Genomic DNA, 14804 nt, shown 5'->3' on the forward strand with positions numbered 1-14804 from the left:
GGGGCATCTGGGTTGGTTCCATATCTTAGCTATGGTAAATAATGCTGCAATAAACATAGTTGCGCTGGTAGCTTTAGTGTGGTCTTGTTTGTAAACATCATCATGATTCTTATTCTCATAAATTGTTCATTTAAATGTTATTTTTCCTCCCTTGATCTCACTGATTAGTCTAATATAAACCTTATGCTACCAGGGTATTTTCAGAGAAGTGATGATCCAGTCAGAGAGATAAACATACTAACACTTGTTAATTCCAAATTAATTTTATAAATTATTTTTATACCTCTTTTATCTCTTCCAAGTCCTATAGTTGAACAATTATTACTTTAATATTCTTTCAAAATCTGTGCCACCAAAAATTAGCTCTGCACTAATGACTACTTACTATTCCTAGCACTAAAACTAATGCAAAATGTTTAAACAAAAAGGATACATTTTCCCAGCACAAACACTGAGGGTAAAACCAGCCAGATTCTTTTCTGAACTCCACCCATCATTAGCTGGGTGGATGTGGGCACCACCCCCAAATATACCTTAGCAGCCTCCCCTACTGAAGAAAGAATAAACTGGATCTTGCATTTTCATATGTGTGTTATGAAAGTTGAGTACAATGTTTAAACAAGCTTGAAACCGGCAAAGTGCCACACAAATGGAGATGGTGTAGTGGAAGTTGTGTGTTATGATTATTAGGTAGGAATGAAATACCTTTCTTCAGAGTTTTCAGGAGGTTTTACCTACACCAATTTGCCTGAATTTGATATTGCACATACTGACTTTGGAGGGCGGGGTTCTACCATGGAATTTTGAACATAATTCATCTACCTTTCCATGAAGGCAGTCTACTAGTGATTTATTGATTCACTTAAAGTGTTTAATATTTAAATCAGCACTGATTTTAATGCTTAAATCAGCCTCATCATCAGTCACTATAAAGGAACTAGATGACTTAGTGTCGACTATATTAAAATGGAGAAAGGATAATGAGAACTGCAATCAAATAAAGTTTAATGATAAAAGTGCCTCTATTTCTTCATCTTATTTGTGTTGTTAATAAACATTTTACACATATCTTTTTCTTCCAGTCCTACCAAAAAAATCTATTATAAGATAGAAAATGAGGTGAAAAAGTTAACTTTCTTGCTGAGAGTGAATGTGGGAGGTGATTTTAAAGTACATACAGACACTGGTACTGAATGTGACAGATAGAATCCATACTACTATACCATTGATTTTTAACTGTGCAGAAGAACAGGTGGAGCTTCTGCATTTCACTTGATCTCTTTCACTACAGGAGCCGAAATCGCTGCAGTGATCTGCTGGATCACATTCATTGGTTTAATTAGATGTATAATTGCTATGGTTCCCACTACTTTCTATGTAGACACAAGTTTAGGGGAAGAAAAATTCTGCTTCTGAACTCACCAGCAAAGATGAATTTACTGAACTCCAACAACTATCTAATGAAGTGAAAAGAAATGCTGAACAGAGCTGAGAAGATCACCCTGTTATAAACAGTTATGTGTAGCAATGAGGTATTAAGATGAAGAATAATTGGGATACCAGGCCAAGACAGAATTCAGTTCCCATCTCTTCCTTAAGACATTATTCTACTAAATGAGAGTCCTGAACAGAAACAGAATTAACTGGCTCCTTTTAAACTTGCTAATTGCCAATGCAAAATGAGTATCTTCCTGCAGACAGAGCCAGCAGACTGCTCAAGCTAAAGCAATAATGGGAGCTGTGATAAATAATGGATGTACAATATCAAAAGCTGAATGGAGGGGAAAAAATAGAGAACCATTTGAAAATTTGGAAATGGCTCCAAGCTGTTCCTTCAATAACTCCCAGGCGGATCAAGCACAGAGCAAGCCTAAGCAGTTCTGGATAACAGACCAGCCTTTTGCTTTTTCATTTCTAACATTGATCCTTCATGGTTAACTGAAGAAACAAGGCACTAAATAGCTTCTTCAGTTGCTTGATGGATCAATTATGAGCATCCTGCTTGACATGTTTTCTGCTAAAACCCACTAACAAACAGCCACCATTTTGCTTTTAATCTTCACCAATCTACACATGGCCTTGATGCACACAGAACCCCGCCTTCCTGCCCGCTACTTAGCACTTATTTCTTCCTTGTCCCAGCTCTCTCCTGCAATCATTATAACAGAAGAAAAGCAAATTCTTTATGACAATGTTCTTTTCTTTATGAAAAATTTCCCCAGCTGCCCTTGTTAATTTTTTTTAAATGTGCTTCCAATGGGTTCCCTGACAGCAGGGCAAATTGAAAGCTAATCAGCAGAATCTTTCTCGAGTGTCCATATCTTTTCAAAGAAATTTCCTGTCTTAGGAAGACAGGATTGTTTTTCACAGTAATAGGCACTATAATGTGCTACAGCCATCTTTACAAGAGACCAGAATTGTTTAAAACTGAGGGATAATAAGATATTAAAATTTTAAATTGACTTCAGGCACTAATTTTCTCACTAGTACAGTTGTCCTTTCTTCCTTATGCATCAGTCTCTCATTATAAGAGAATTCTGTTAGTGCTAATCTGGTAGAATCGCTGAAAATGAGAGAATTTTAGATGCAGAAGGACCTGTTGGTTGCCTTTCCAATGCCTTTGATTCTCAGGTGAAAAACTAGAAAATCAGAGGGGTTAAGTGATTAGCACAAAATCACACATCAGGTAAGTAATAGAGTCTGAGCTGCCTCTTTTTTTTTTCTTGAAAGAAAAAAAGTATGAGGAAGTGAATTTCTACTCCAGAGTATGAACAGATACCCTATTGTCTTCAGATCTTTCTTGTTTTTATTTGCCTATTAGAAATATCTCTCTCTTCACCTCATAGGAGCACCTACATACACACATGCACGCACACACACACACACACACACACACACACAAATCTATGGTAATGAAATTCATTCTGCAGTTGTTTGCTGCCACCCTTAATACCACGTGGCACATGCTTCTACTCTGGATATTGTGCTTAGGAATCTGAAGGCTTTGTGGATAACTACTGGATGTATTCCTGAGGGGAGACACCACTACCCAAGTTGAGTACCCAAGGAAGTAATACGCCTCTGAAGACCACAGAGCTGAGAGAGAATTCAAAGAGGCATGAAATTGCCTTCTCTGTGAAAGGACATTATGGGTATTTTGCGATGTGATAGAGATAAGACAGTATGTGGTTCTTAAAGCCACATGTCTGGAAAAAGCGTTAGTTACCACTGTGAGGAGTCACAGCCCACACCCAAGTATCCTATTCTCTCTCAAAGCCAAAATGTCTAGCCACAGGAATGTGTACATCATTTGTGTATGGGGGGAAACATTGAAAATGTACAGGCCCTTGTTCTGGAATAATTCAGAGTTTCAAGATCTTGTTCATAAAGCATGAAATCAAAAGCAAGGACTCCCTGTGAATATACAGATTCCAGATCAGGTTTGGCCATTGTGGTGGCTTCTCCTTTCAACGTGCTCAGCATGAGCTTCACTTTGCAGAGGCTTTTGAAGAAAAGAGTAGCATATTCTGGTGAGTAGTTTGTGGCTACTTCCATTGGAGGCCAGGACTCTGAGAAATGAAATGGATCTCAGAGTCACAAAGTAAAGTGAGCAGATCCTGCTCCTGTAGAGCATCTTCCTTCACTGCCCATCTTCCAGGGCCTGAGTCTATGCTCCACAGAGCGTGCTGCTTCTCCACACTTCAACCAAGAGTCAGCCGTGAAAAATAGAAGATCCATGTATCATGGAAAAGAATCCGTGTCTGTTGCTCTTCATACTCTTTCTGGCATCTACAGTGCCTGATACATGGAGGTACTTGGTCAATATTTGCTGAGGACTGGTAACACAGGAGGGGAGCACAGTGTCAGAATTTGGTACAGTGCCCAAAAATTAGATCTAAACTTCTGACACAGGTATCCCTGGTAATAAGGAGAGAAAGGTTTTGAAGTATATTAATAATATTAACTTTAATACTATCAGAAAATGTTAGTGTACCCTGGGAGGAATGAGAGACTTTTAGTATCATTTTTGCATACCAACTAAGTACAAGATTATTTTGTAGATTTATTAAATATTGACATTTTCTAAGCCGTCAATATGATTTAAGAATAATAATTCTCCCTTCTTCCTTTTAAGTTCTCTTAGTTAGAGAATACAGTCAATGACCAGAATATAGGAAGAAACTACAGGGGGACAGAATGTACTCTTTTCCATTTTCTTTTTTGTAAATAAGTTTTTTATTGTGAAAATGCTGTACAGAGGAGGGGTGACAGTTACATGAGCAAGGTAATGAGTACATTTCTTATCCAGCATTGTTGTCTCCTCCTTTGTTTTTCCCCTACCATCTCTCCCATCTCCACAACTACACTCTCCCCGGCTCCCCCACCCCCTCACCCCCACCTAAATTGTAAAGTTCGTTTTTTTCAACATAGCGTCTTGTACATCTCATTGTTGTAATGGGTCAACCTGTATCCCTGTTTAAACAATATGTTTTTTCCCTTCCCCTCCACAAATTATACCAACATCAAATACAGTGAAAACAGGGGTTATACCATGGGGAAGGGACATACAAAGCAACAAAGAAATCCAGATTTAGTAGTGTGAAGCTTTGAATAGGACATCTCATCTCCCTAGATCTCCAGGGCAAGAATGAAATGCCTACTGACCCCTCTTCCATCGCAGAGTTGTGTAGGCAACAGCTGTGGCCTTCTAACATGTTGCAATGTTGAAGTCTGCCTCTTGTTTTCAAATGGTTCAGTGAAAATAATGCATGCGTATGCTTACCTGGAGATAAAGAGAGATAAATATGGCAAAACATGTATGTGAGTGAAGGATATATGGAAGTATTCAACTTTTTAAAGATCAGTAGATGGACAAAATGAGATCCATTATAGACATATTCCTATCAATCTGTCTGTCCCTGGGCAAACCTACCAATGTACTACTGTGCAAAGATAAAGCACTGGTATTCAGTTAAAGAGGTGTGGTATTCAGGTGCAATGGCTATTGAGATATTCATAGATCATCCTGGTAACTACTTTTATTATTCAGAAATCAGCACTGAGCATCTGTGCCCCTAAGAGCTAGTGATAATTCGAACATGAAATGACAAGTTCTTTAATCTCAGGGAACTTCCACTCTAGTTAGAAAGACCCACAAATTCGCAGGCAATCACATTTTGACTTAAATGGAATTAAATAGAGGATGTTGGAGTAACAGAGAGGAGGAACATATAAGCCAGCCCTTGGTGATCAAGAGAAAAGTCTTGAGGAATCAAAGATGGCAACCTAAAACCTATCAGATTTGAATTAAATTAAGGCCTGGCAGGAGGAGGCAGAAGGTGTGGGTAGCATTTATTCAGTATTTTATGCCTAGCAGTACATGATCATTCATTTCTCCTAAGAGTGTTATGGAGCAGGCTATCTGTCTCATTTTACAGACCTAATAAATAAGGCACCTGGTGTTTCCAGGCTGTAGGAATTTTTTGAAGAAAAGGGTTTTTTTTAAGGTAAAATTGACCATGGCCGATTTAAATTGTTCTGAGTACTGAAGTTATATGTCTAGATATTGGAAGAGAGACAACATTTCAAGTTGCAATACAAAAGGGGTAAAAGGTCTTTTGAATCCATATGACTGATGGGAATCTACTAGAGGGTACTGAGATTGGGAGCAATGTGATCAATTTGGAAAGATCAGTCTAGCATCAATACAGAGAGTAAATGGAGGCAGAAACAAAACTTAACAGTGGAGCCCATTATAGTTCATCTAAAAGAATCATGGAACTGAATCATGGCAGTCACACATGACACAGCAGAAAAGTAGGTAGATCTTCTTGGACTTGGAAGAGAGACTCTACCAGCAAATTAGGGATAAAACTCAAGATGATGAAGTCCAAAGTCGGTGGATAACACAAGCTGTTGCCCAGGTGGGGAGCCGCTTACTGGGATACTGAGCAGAAGAGCTATGGAGTAGGGGAAGGATGGTGGTGATAGAATGGTCATGGAAATGCAACAAAATTAACCAAGGTCTTAAAGAGATCAGCACATAAGAATCTGTGTCAGTGATGGATGGCAGTCAAAACCAGTGTCGTTTTGATCATCTACTATAAAACTTTTCCACAAGAAAGCCAGTTCTTGCTCTGTGGAGAGAATACATGGGGTTCTGATTATTCTGAACAGTGTTAATTCTAAATGGTATGGTGAATATGAAAATCACCTGGCCAACTATAAAAACCTTACCCTTTACTGCTGTTATTACTACTATTTATTAGTATCTTCTTTCTGCTTTGTGCAGGTTGAAATCACCCAACTAGCCCCTTTTTCCTACCCATACATGAAAATTTTCCCTTACCTTTCCATGTTCTGCCTCAAAGTTCACCTTTTTATATGAGTTGGGCAGAGGGAAGTCAGCTTTACCTGCTCTCCTCCATTGGGGAACAAGTGTTTATTAAGAATCTTGCCGGTGAAAATCCATAGCTCTTTGAATGTCATCACAATCAACAGGCCATGTTCTCTGAGGTCAGATCATTCTGAATTTAAATCCTCGTTCTACATCCGCCTGCCACATGCCTTTGACTAAAAAGTCTGCTCATCTCTCTGCTCTTCAGTTTCTATCAGAAAAAAAAAATAGAATAGATCATACTTTATGAGTCTGTTCAATTACAACGGAAAAATAAATATGAAAGAAACAGAGACTAGTGCCCAGGAAATATAGTTCTTTTCCTCCTCATAAAGCTGGTGCCTGGGAGCAAGGAGCTAATACTCAAAAGAGAGTTATGATTGTCTCAGAATAATTCTGCCACATCCATTCAGTCATTTTTTAATGAGCTGTGTTGCTGCTATTGTGTTATTCTTTTTGCTGGTATCAGGGGCTTATAGTAACCATGTGCACAAGTCTTTGAGCAGTACTTGGACATATCTTTATTATTAATCCATGTTCAGGAGTCCCCTATTTCTTTGTTGCAGTTTGGGAATCATTTCTTTCTTTGCTTAGTGTTGGTTTACAAAAGCAGCCAGATGTTTCTACAGTTCACCATTTCTGGCCGCATACTCTATCATTTAGGTACTCAGCTTTGTTCGGCTAAGATACCACATCTGCTGGAACTTTCCTAGTCTAGATAAACTCTAATTGTACTGTTGTTGGCACAGAAAATGAAAGACACTGAGAGACTGAACGCTGGAGAGAGGGGGCCTTAAATGTCACAGGAGGTCTTTCACCTTTTTATATAAAAGAATAAATTATTAACTTTAAAAAATAACTTCAACCAACCCAAATGCCCCTCAGTAGATGAATGGAACAAGAAAATGTGGTATATATACACAATGGAATTCTATGCCTCCATCAGAAAGAATGGCATTGCTCCATTTGTTAGGAAATGGAAAGGCTTGGAAAAAATTACATTTAGTGAAATAAGCCAAGCCCAAAGAAACATAAGTCCCATGGTTTCCCTTATTTGCAATATCTAGTATATGTCTGAGTCAAGCAGAAAAGGTCAGATAATGTGATGTTAAGAAAATGAACCCTTAGATATGTATTTAAATGTTTTTTTTCTTTCATGACTTGTTTCTAAAGCATTTATAAGATTACTTCTTTGTTGCTTTGTATGTCCCTCCCCCACAGTATAACCCCTGCTTTCACTATATTTGATGTCGGTATAATTTGTGGAGGAGATGGGGAAAAACAAGTCGTTTAAGGATACAGGTGGACCTGTTGCAACAATGAGAAGTACAAGTTGTCATGTCGAAAACGAGCTTTACAACTTTGGTGGGGGGGCGGATTAGGGGGGCGGGGGGAGGCTGGGAAGGGATGAGAAGGGTAAACAAAGGAGGAGGCTGCAATGCTTGATAAGAAATGTACTCATTATCTTGCCCATGTAATTGTAACCCCTCTGTACAGTATGTTCACAAAAAATTAAAATTAAAATTAAAAAAAATAACTTCATAAAAATTTCTTACTATCAGTATGTCTTTTCTGATGAAAAGTTATTAAAATACCCATGGAAAGTAGGCTCAGTTAAAGGGAAAGGCTGGAGACCAGTTCACCAATTTAAAGGCATTGCCCACAAATATTGAATTGTTTGTCTTCTCCTAGACCAAGAATAACAGCTTCCAATTTTTAAGTCTCCATTCTGTGATATCGTAGAAAAACCAAAGAAGCATCGTGAATTTCCAATTAGCCAGTATCTTTGATTTGCTCTAAGGAGTGTTAAAAACTCAGGGACTGCTCTGATATTGTCTCTTACTACCTAGTTTGAGATTAGTTAAAAACAGAATTAAATTTTACTTTCAGTCTCCTAAAGAAACTCAAAAGAAACTTTGGGAATGGGCTTATTTTTGATGAGATTTTCCTTTGATGAGATTTCCTCTCATCAAGGAACAAAGGAGGAGGCAACAGTGTTCAATAGGAAATGTACTCATTACCTTGCTCGTGTAACTGTAACCCTCTGTACAGCATTTTTACAGTAAAAATGTACAAAAAAAGAAAAAAGGAAGTACTGTGTGTGCAGTTTTTGTTTTGTGTGTATGTATGTGTGTGTGTGTGTGTTTGTGTGTGTGTGTGTGTGTGTGTGTGTATGGGGGTTGTCTATATGAGTGCTTGCCATCTTGTTTTAAACTGAAACTGTAGTATTTCATTTGATTATTTAACAAGATCTTTTTATTGAAAGATATTTATACTTAAAATGGACTTATTTTATTTACATTGATTTTATTTACAATGATACTGCTCATAAGAACCACATTTATTTTATTTTTTCCTTTAAAAACCATTGCAAGAATCGGGCACTAGTGGCACATACCTATAATCCTACCTACTCATGGGGCTGAGAGCTGAGAATTGTGGTTCAAAGCCAACTTGACCAGGAAAGTCTGTGAAACTCTTTTTTTGGGGGGAGGGGGGTCCGGTCATGGGGCCTGAACTCTAGGCTTGGGCGCTGTCCCTCAGCTCTTCAGCTCAAGGCTAGCGCTCTACCACTTGAGCTACAGCTCCACTTCCGGCTTTTTTCTTATGTGGTGCTGAGGAATCGAACCCAGGGCCTCAGGCATGCAAGGCAAGCGCTCTACCACTGAGCCAACTTACCAGCCCTGTGAAACTCTTATATCCAATTAATGACCAAAAAGCTAGAGGTGGAGCTGTGGCTCAAGTGGTAGAGTGCCACCTTGAGCAGTTAAGCTAAGGGATAGTGCACAGGCCCTGAGTTCAAGCCCTAATCCTGGCACACACAAAAGAAAGAATGCATCATAAGTATTATTTCAATAACTATACTTCTCTGGTATAGAGTCTGAGTCAGATGTTCACAGAACTATACCCTATAGATACCTACTCAGTGTTTATGCCCTGACAAGCTGTTACAGCTCCCACTGTCTGCATAATTCAGAAGAGTTTCATGACAAAATTAACCCACAAGGAGACAGCTTTTCTTGTGATGCTGGATATTGTGGTCTTTTCACTTCCCTAACAGCAACTCATTCAAAGTAGTTGCGATTTCATACATAAAGATTAGGTCTCCTCAATGCTACAGCAGACATGGATGCACTTTGAAAGGTATAATGGAACAGATACAATGTAAGGGCGAGCATTGCAAGGATGTAGGCTAGCATGATAAAAGGCTGGAGAAAGCACCAATGGGTACATTTAAGGCCCCTCAGGCACAGGGAACCTGGCCTAGAAGTAGTAGTTTATCCCACAGAACAAAACCGTCATAGGCACAACTGGGCTTGTCCAAAAAGAGAATCTATAGGTGGAGTATTGGATTCCTGGAGTGTTTGGTGTTTGATGCTCCCTTCTGTGTGTCTTATAACCATCTGCTCACAATGAGCTAAACCTACAGACTAACTCAGAAGTGCTAGAAAGCTAACAACAGGTCCTGAGCATGAATCAGTCCACCTTGCTATGGACACCAGTGGTACTCTATGGCAAACTTGTAGAGCCTGTAGAAAATACACACTTGCCACCATCTTCAGAAATTCCAACTTGATGAGTATGCACTAATCTTAAACTTACAATTTCAGAAGAAAGTCAGAAAACAGAGTATCTTTTTTTCTCTTTGGTCATCTGTGCTAGTAAATTATTTCTCTGTAATATGACTTGTTCTGCCCAGGAACTTAGTATCTCACCCTCATTTCTTAACACTGGGGTTTATTCTGTGTTCTTTTCCTATGAGACCATACATTCTGATTTATCTTCCTAATTGATACTGTCTCTCATGTATTTTCACTGTTCACTGGACCAAATCCAATCTCTTCTCCTTGAAAGGCCAAGATGTCCCAGAGTGAGTAGTCAGCCTTTTTTATCCTTATGAATCATCCATTCTGGCTCTGTATCTACCAAGTTTGCCTCTTTACTGCTGTCCACCCCACCTTCAGATACTTTCAGTTTTCTCAGTGGGCTAGAATGTTGTTCCTCTGTCTCTTTCTTGAACACCCCAGTTTCTACTGATCTTCCTGGGAGGGAAGATCCTTACAGAAAAACCCCAACACCATTCCCATTGACAGAGAGAAATGAATCAGGTCCACACATAGATAATTAAAAACCAAAAGGTAATAGCAAAGTGTTGGAAGGAAACTTGGAAGACATTTACATGTAGAAGGCGAATGAAGTTTTAAAGTGACTTCATGGTTGAACCCTGTTTCTGGTTAGCAGGTTAAAAAAAGTAGAAAATAGCATCAGGAAATAGCAGGACTGCTGAGAAGTGAGTGTATGATTTGAAGGACTGTCACAATCAGTCTATCAGCCTTCTGGCAAATGCTCCTGTCATATGGGAAGCAAACACTGGGCAGTGTGCCTGAGTGAAGATGAGATCATTATTTTCTGCCCCCACTGAGGAAGTTCCAGTCTTAAAAGGTAGGGAGACCAGGGGCTGTGCCCTCCCACTGAATCTTTTTAGGAATCACCCTAGACCTTATGTGAATGGTTGAAAATGTTCCCAGTGCTCAGCAGTTTCTTGATGAACAAACAATAGATTAGTCAGTGAATCCTCTTACACAGAGCAGATCTGCACATAGTAAATACAGAGATTGGATTGCACCAACAAAAAAGAGAGAGAAAGAAAAGAAAAGAAAACAATTTCCTAACCACAATTCAGCTTCTTCCTTCCTGGGTTATGATTTTGAGTTTCAATAAGAAGCAAACCATCTTATCTTGGAAGGGAGATTGGATTTAGTTTTAATAAAAAAATATGAATTGGGAGCTCGCATTTTTCCCTAAAATTTAATAACAGCACTAGTAAAGACCTCTACTTCTCCACTGGCATTATTTCAGATAGAAGAGAATGGAGCTTCCAGGTAAAGCTTTTCTGTAATGTAAGAACAAGCCTGGTAGCAGCAAAATTCACTGAGAGGCAGGGGAGGGAGGTGACACAGAAGGAGCACCAAGGGTAAGCATGTTCCAGAGTCCAGGGCTGAACGAGGGACATGAAGGTTCCTTAGAGCTAGTTCACAGTGGAAATCTCAGCAATGACGCCATCACTTGTGATATTGCTCCCTTCTTCCATCCACAACTAAACAAAATGAAACAAAAAGGTGTATGTAAAATAACTCATCGTTATGCCCAAAATGGTTATTTACTGAACAGAAATTTCAACATTTGCCATTATTTTTTAAGGAAAACTTGCTTTGCTGCTCAGCTTCAAGTAGCTTTTTCTCTGTGTTCTTTGATTTACAAAAGCATACATATGAATGTGCACACACACACACACACACACACACATAATTATTAAATGTATGCATCTTAATTTACCTTAACAGTTGCCCAGAAGTTCCTCTCTGGTTGATATTCTCCATCTAGATTTAGTAGTTGACCATACAGCATAAGATGGAAAAAGAAAGGGTGGGGGAGAGGTAAGTCTTGCTAAATACCTGTTAAACCATGAAAATTGTGAAGGTTCCAATAGAGGTCTGTTCTTCATGCAGAGTCACTTAATCCCTGTTTATCCCTTCTGGTTGGCTTTGTTTCAGTCAGCAGATTCTATTGATGAGTGTCTTGTCTCCCATCTCTCAGGCTTCGGCAGTCCTGAAGGTTGATGGAGGGCCATGCTATTCAAACAGCAGGCGTGGCTGAGACAGAAGCTTCTGGTCCTGGGAAGCCTCGCCGTTGGGAGTCTCCTGTATCTTGTTGCCAGAGTTGGGAGCTTGGATAGGTGGGTGATTAGACACTTGCTATGCCTGTAGGACTTTAAGTGTTATGTGATGTAAACATCCTTAGGACGTTGAAAGCTCTCTCCATTTGTTTTTATCTCTCGAAATCCCCAAGAAACATGCTTTTCTGCAGTATTGATTTTGATTTATTGAGACTTTAAAAGAAAGAGATTCATGCCGCTCAAGGTATTCCATAAAGATCCATTTGTATTCTGTGTACGTTGATACTTGTTTTTGGAGAAGGGATAAAGCTGTGTACAATAAAAGATGTCATTTGCTCGAGCAGAGTGTGGTCTGCATACATCTGGTGTTGACCTCTAGTCATAACAAAACACTGGTGATAGGACTGCGAATCTTCCTTTTGAAATCTGTGAGTGGACAATTAATGTGCTCTTGGGAGCATTAAAATTATGTATGCTCCTGTAAAGATGCTCATCAACTTTGCAATCCATTGCCCTGGAAAGAGGGCTGCAGGCATGGATTTTTAACTCTGTTAATTAGGTCTGGTTTTTCAGGAGCTGAACATACCAGAGAAGGAGGCTGTCACAGGGACTAATTGCCCAGAAGGCAATGGAAAATCCACAGAGAGGAAATTGAAGAGCGAGGGTCTGAGTCTAAATAGGCAGACTGTTGAGAGATGCTGGACCTGCAAAAGTCTCAGCAATAATCAGCTGAATCTCCGCTAAATGTTCCTGACTGTTCCGCATCCAGTATGATTGGAGTGAACTTCCTTTAAAATCAGTTCTTGTCCTGGGAGGACTGAAATATGCACTCTCCCTGACTTCAATTCCCATTGACACTGAAAATGAAAACACACCTTCATGAAATTAACTTCTTTTCAGTTTTCTTTCCAAAATTTAATTTGTTGATCTTATTGTTCAGATTTAGAAATAGTATGATAGTGCTTGTTTTCCTGTAGTCAGTGTTGACTTTAACTGATAAAATGAACACCCTTTAAGGTTTTTTAGCATGAGTAAACCTCCTTCTCTCTTGTGGTTACTTGTGGGCAAACTATAACTGAGTGCTTATCACTGGAGGTCAACACTTGGAGTAATTCCCTAAATTAGCATTTAGTGAAAAGCCTGAGGTGAGACCATTGTCCTATGTCTGTGAGGAAACCTTTGATATCAAGTTCTTCCCAATACTTTCACTTAGTTTCCACTTTTTACTTTTTATTGAGTCATTGACCTAGTGATTCATTCTTTATTTGATGTTTCTTTTTTATTTTGGTATCTTAATTATAGCACCTTAATAATACATTGTCTTAAAGGTGAAAAAAGTTGAAATAAGAGAAATCAGGCTCAGAGAAATAAATATTTTCAGGATAGTTGCTAATAAAAGCTAATAAAAAATTAATAAATGGTATGAAAACTTCATCTCTGTACTTTTTCAGGTCACTTCTTGAAAAGAATAAATTCATCTTGTAATTTAAAAAACAAATATAATAATTACTCAAAGGCACTAATGTTATCAGTGTAACAACAGATCACATCAAATTGTTAAAAAGTAATTCTGCGTAGAGTTGCAAGGACATGTTTCCTTTTACCATTTGAGTTACTGTACACCTGAATATGGTTGATTTGGTCATTTGGGGAATTATTTATTATCTCAATCACATAATAAGTACATGTGATCATATCCCTGAATATTCAATGATAAACTATTTTGCTCATATAGAAAGTTTTGATTCAGTAACTCAATTGTTTCTTTACTTTTTAACCTCTTCTCTAGCCTCTAATGGGATGACTTTTACAAGGAACTGAACTGCTTGGGGAGGGTAGGGGGTCCTTCTCAAAATTCATCTTGAAAACTATTATGTCTGAAATGGTATGTGAAATTGTGTTTGATTCATACTTACTTGAGCTTATCTGTTAGGAAGTAGAGACTCTGCTGTCTGGGAAAAAAAAAAGGTATGGTTACTTCTACTGTGACTTCCAACCTTAAAACCTCTGTGTTTTTCTTGGTCCGGGATTCATGATCATAAATACTCTTCAAGAAGTGAGGTGGGGGTGGGGGTGTGAATAGTTCTCCTCTTTACATTCTTTCTTTGTATTGGAAAGTTCAACTGCAATTGTTCTGGGAGGTATTATCTCCCAGGATTGAAAGTTTAAAACAAAAACAAAAAGAAAGTAAAGGCAGAAGTAGAAATATCACCATCCCATCTCAGTTAGGATGGAGATATCTATGTCAGACTCTTCAGTCAAGATTCTGTGAAAGAACTGGATCCTATAAAAAATGGATTTGAGTGTCTATTTCCTCTATTCTCCCAAGAGCAGAACTAACATTGTTCTAGAGGCTTAGGAGAAAAGTCTTATCAATGGATGTCTTAGTGAATTTAAGCTTAATTAGAAACTAGAAATTAGAAGAGCTAAAAGACAATCTTATGATAGGCCCAATCAATGTCACAATTAAAAATATTTTCCTATGTATAGTCTTTGACTATGTGGAGTCTTTGATTATGTAACTTTTATATATAGAGCCCTAGTATATTAATCCCATTAAATATATAAAAAGCTAAATTCATGTTTCTCTATTGACTGTAGTAAACCCCATGTCTCTAACTTCCATAATGAGCATCAATTGTTTTAAAATTATTTTCCAAATACTATTAAAAAATATTGCAGGGCTGGGAAGGTGGCTCAGTGGTAGAGCGCTTCCCTTGCATGCATGAG

The 14804-nt window shown here is 38.5% G+C and overlaps 1 protein-coding gene across 1 annotated transcript in view; it reads left to right on the forward strand.

The window, feature by feature from the left end:
• Hs3st5 (heparan sulfate (glucosamine) 3-O-sulfotransferase 5) overlaps positions 1-14804 on the forward strand; it is a 103902-nt gene that overhangs the window by 85437 nt on the left and 3661 nt on the right. The window contains exon 2 of the mRNA XM_013032810.1: positions 11996-12134. Within this exon, the coding sequence (XP_012888264.1) occupies positions 12028-12134 (107 nt within the window). The 5' untranslated portion in view covers positions 11996-12027. The remainder of the gene's footprint in view (positions 1-11995; positions 12135-14804) is intronic.

The sequence above is a fragment of the Dipodomys ordii genome, unplaced genomic scaffold (genome assembly GCF_000151885.1).
Source record: "Dipodomys ordii isolate 6190 unplaced genomic scaffold, Dord_2.0 Scaffold157, whole genome shotgun sequence".
Taxonomy (NCBI): domain Eukaryota; kingdom Metazoa; phylum Chordata; class Mammalia; order Rodentia; family Heteromyidae; genus Dipodomys; species Dipodomys ordii.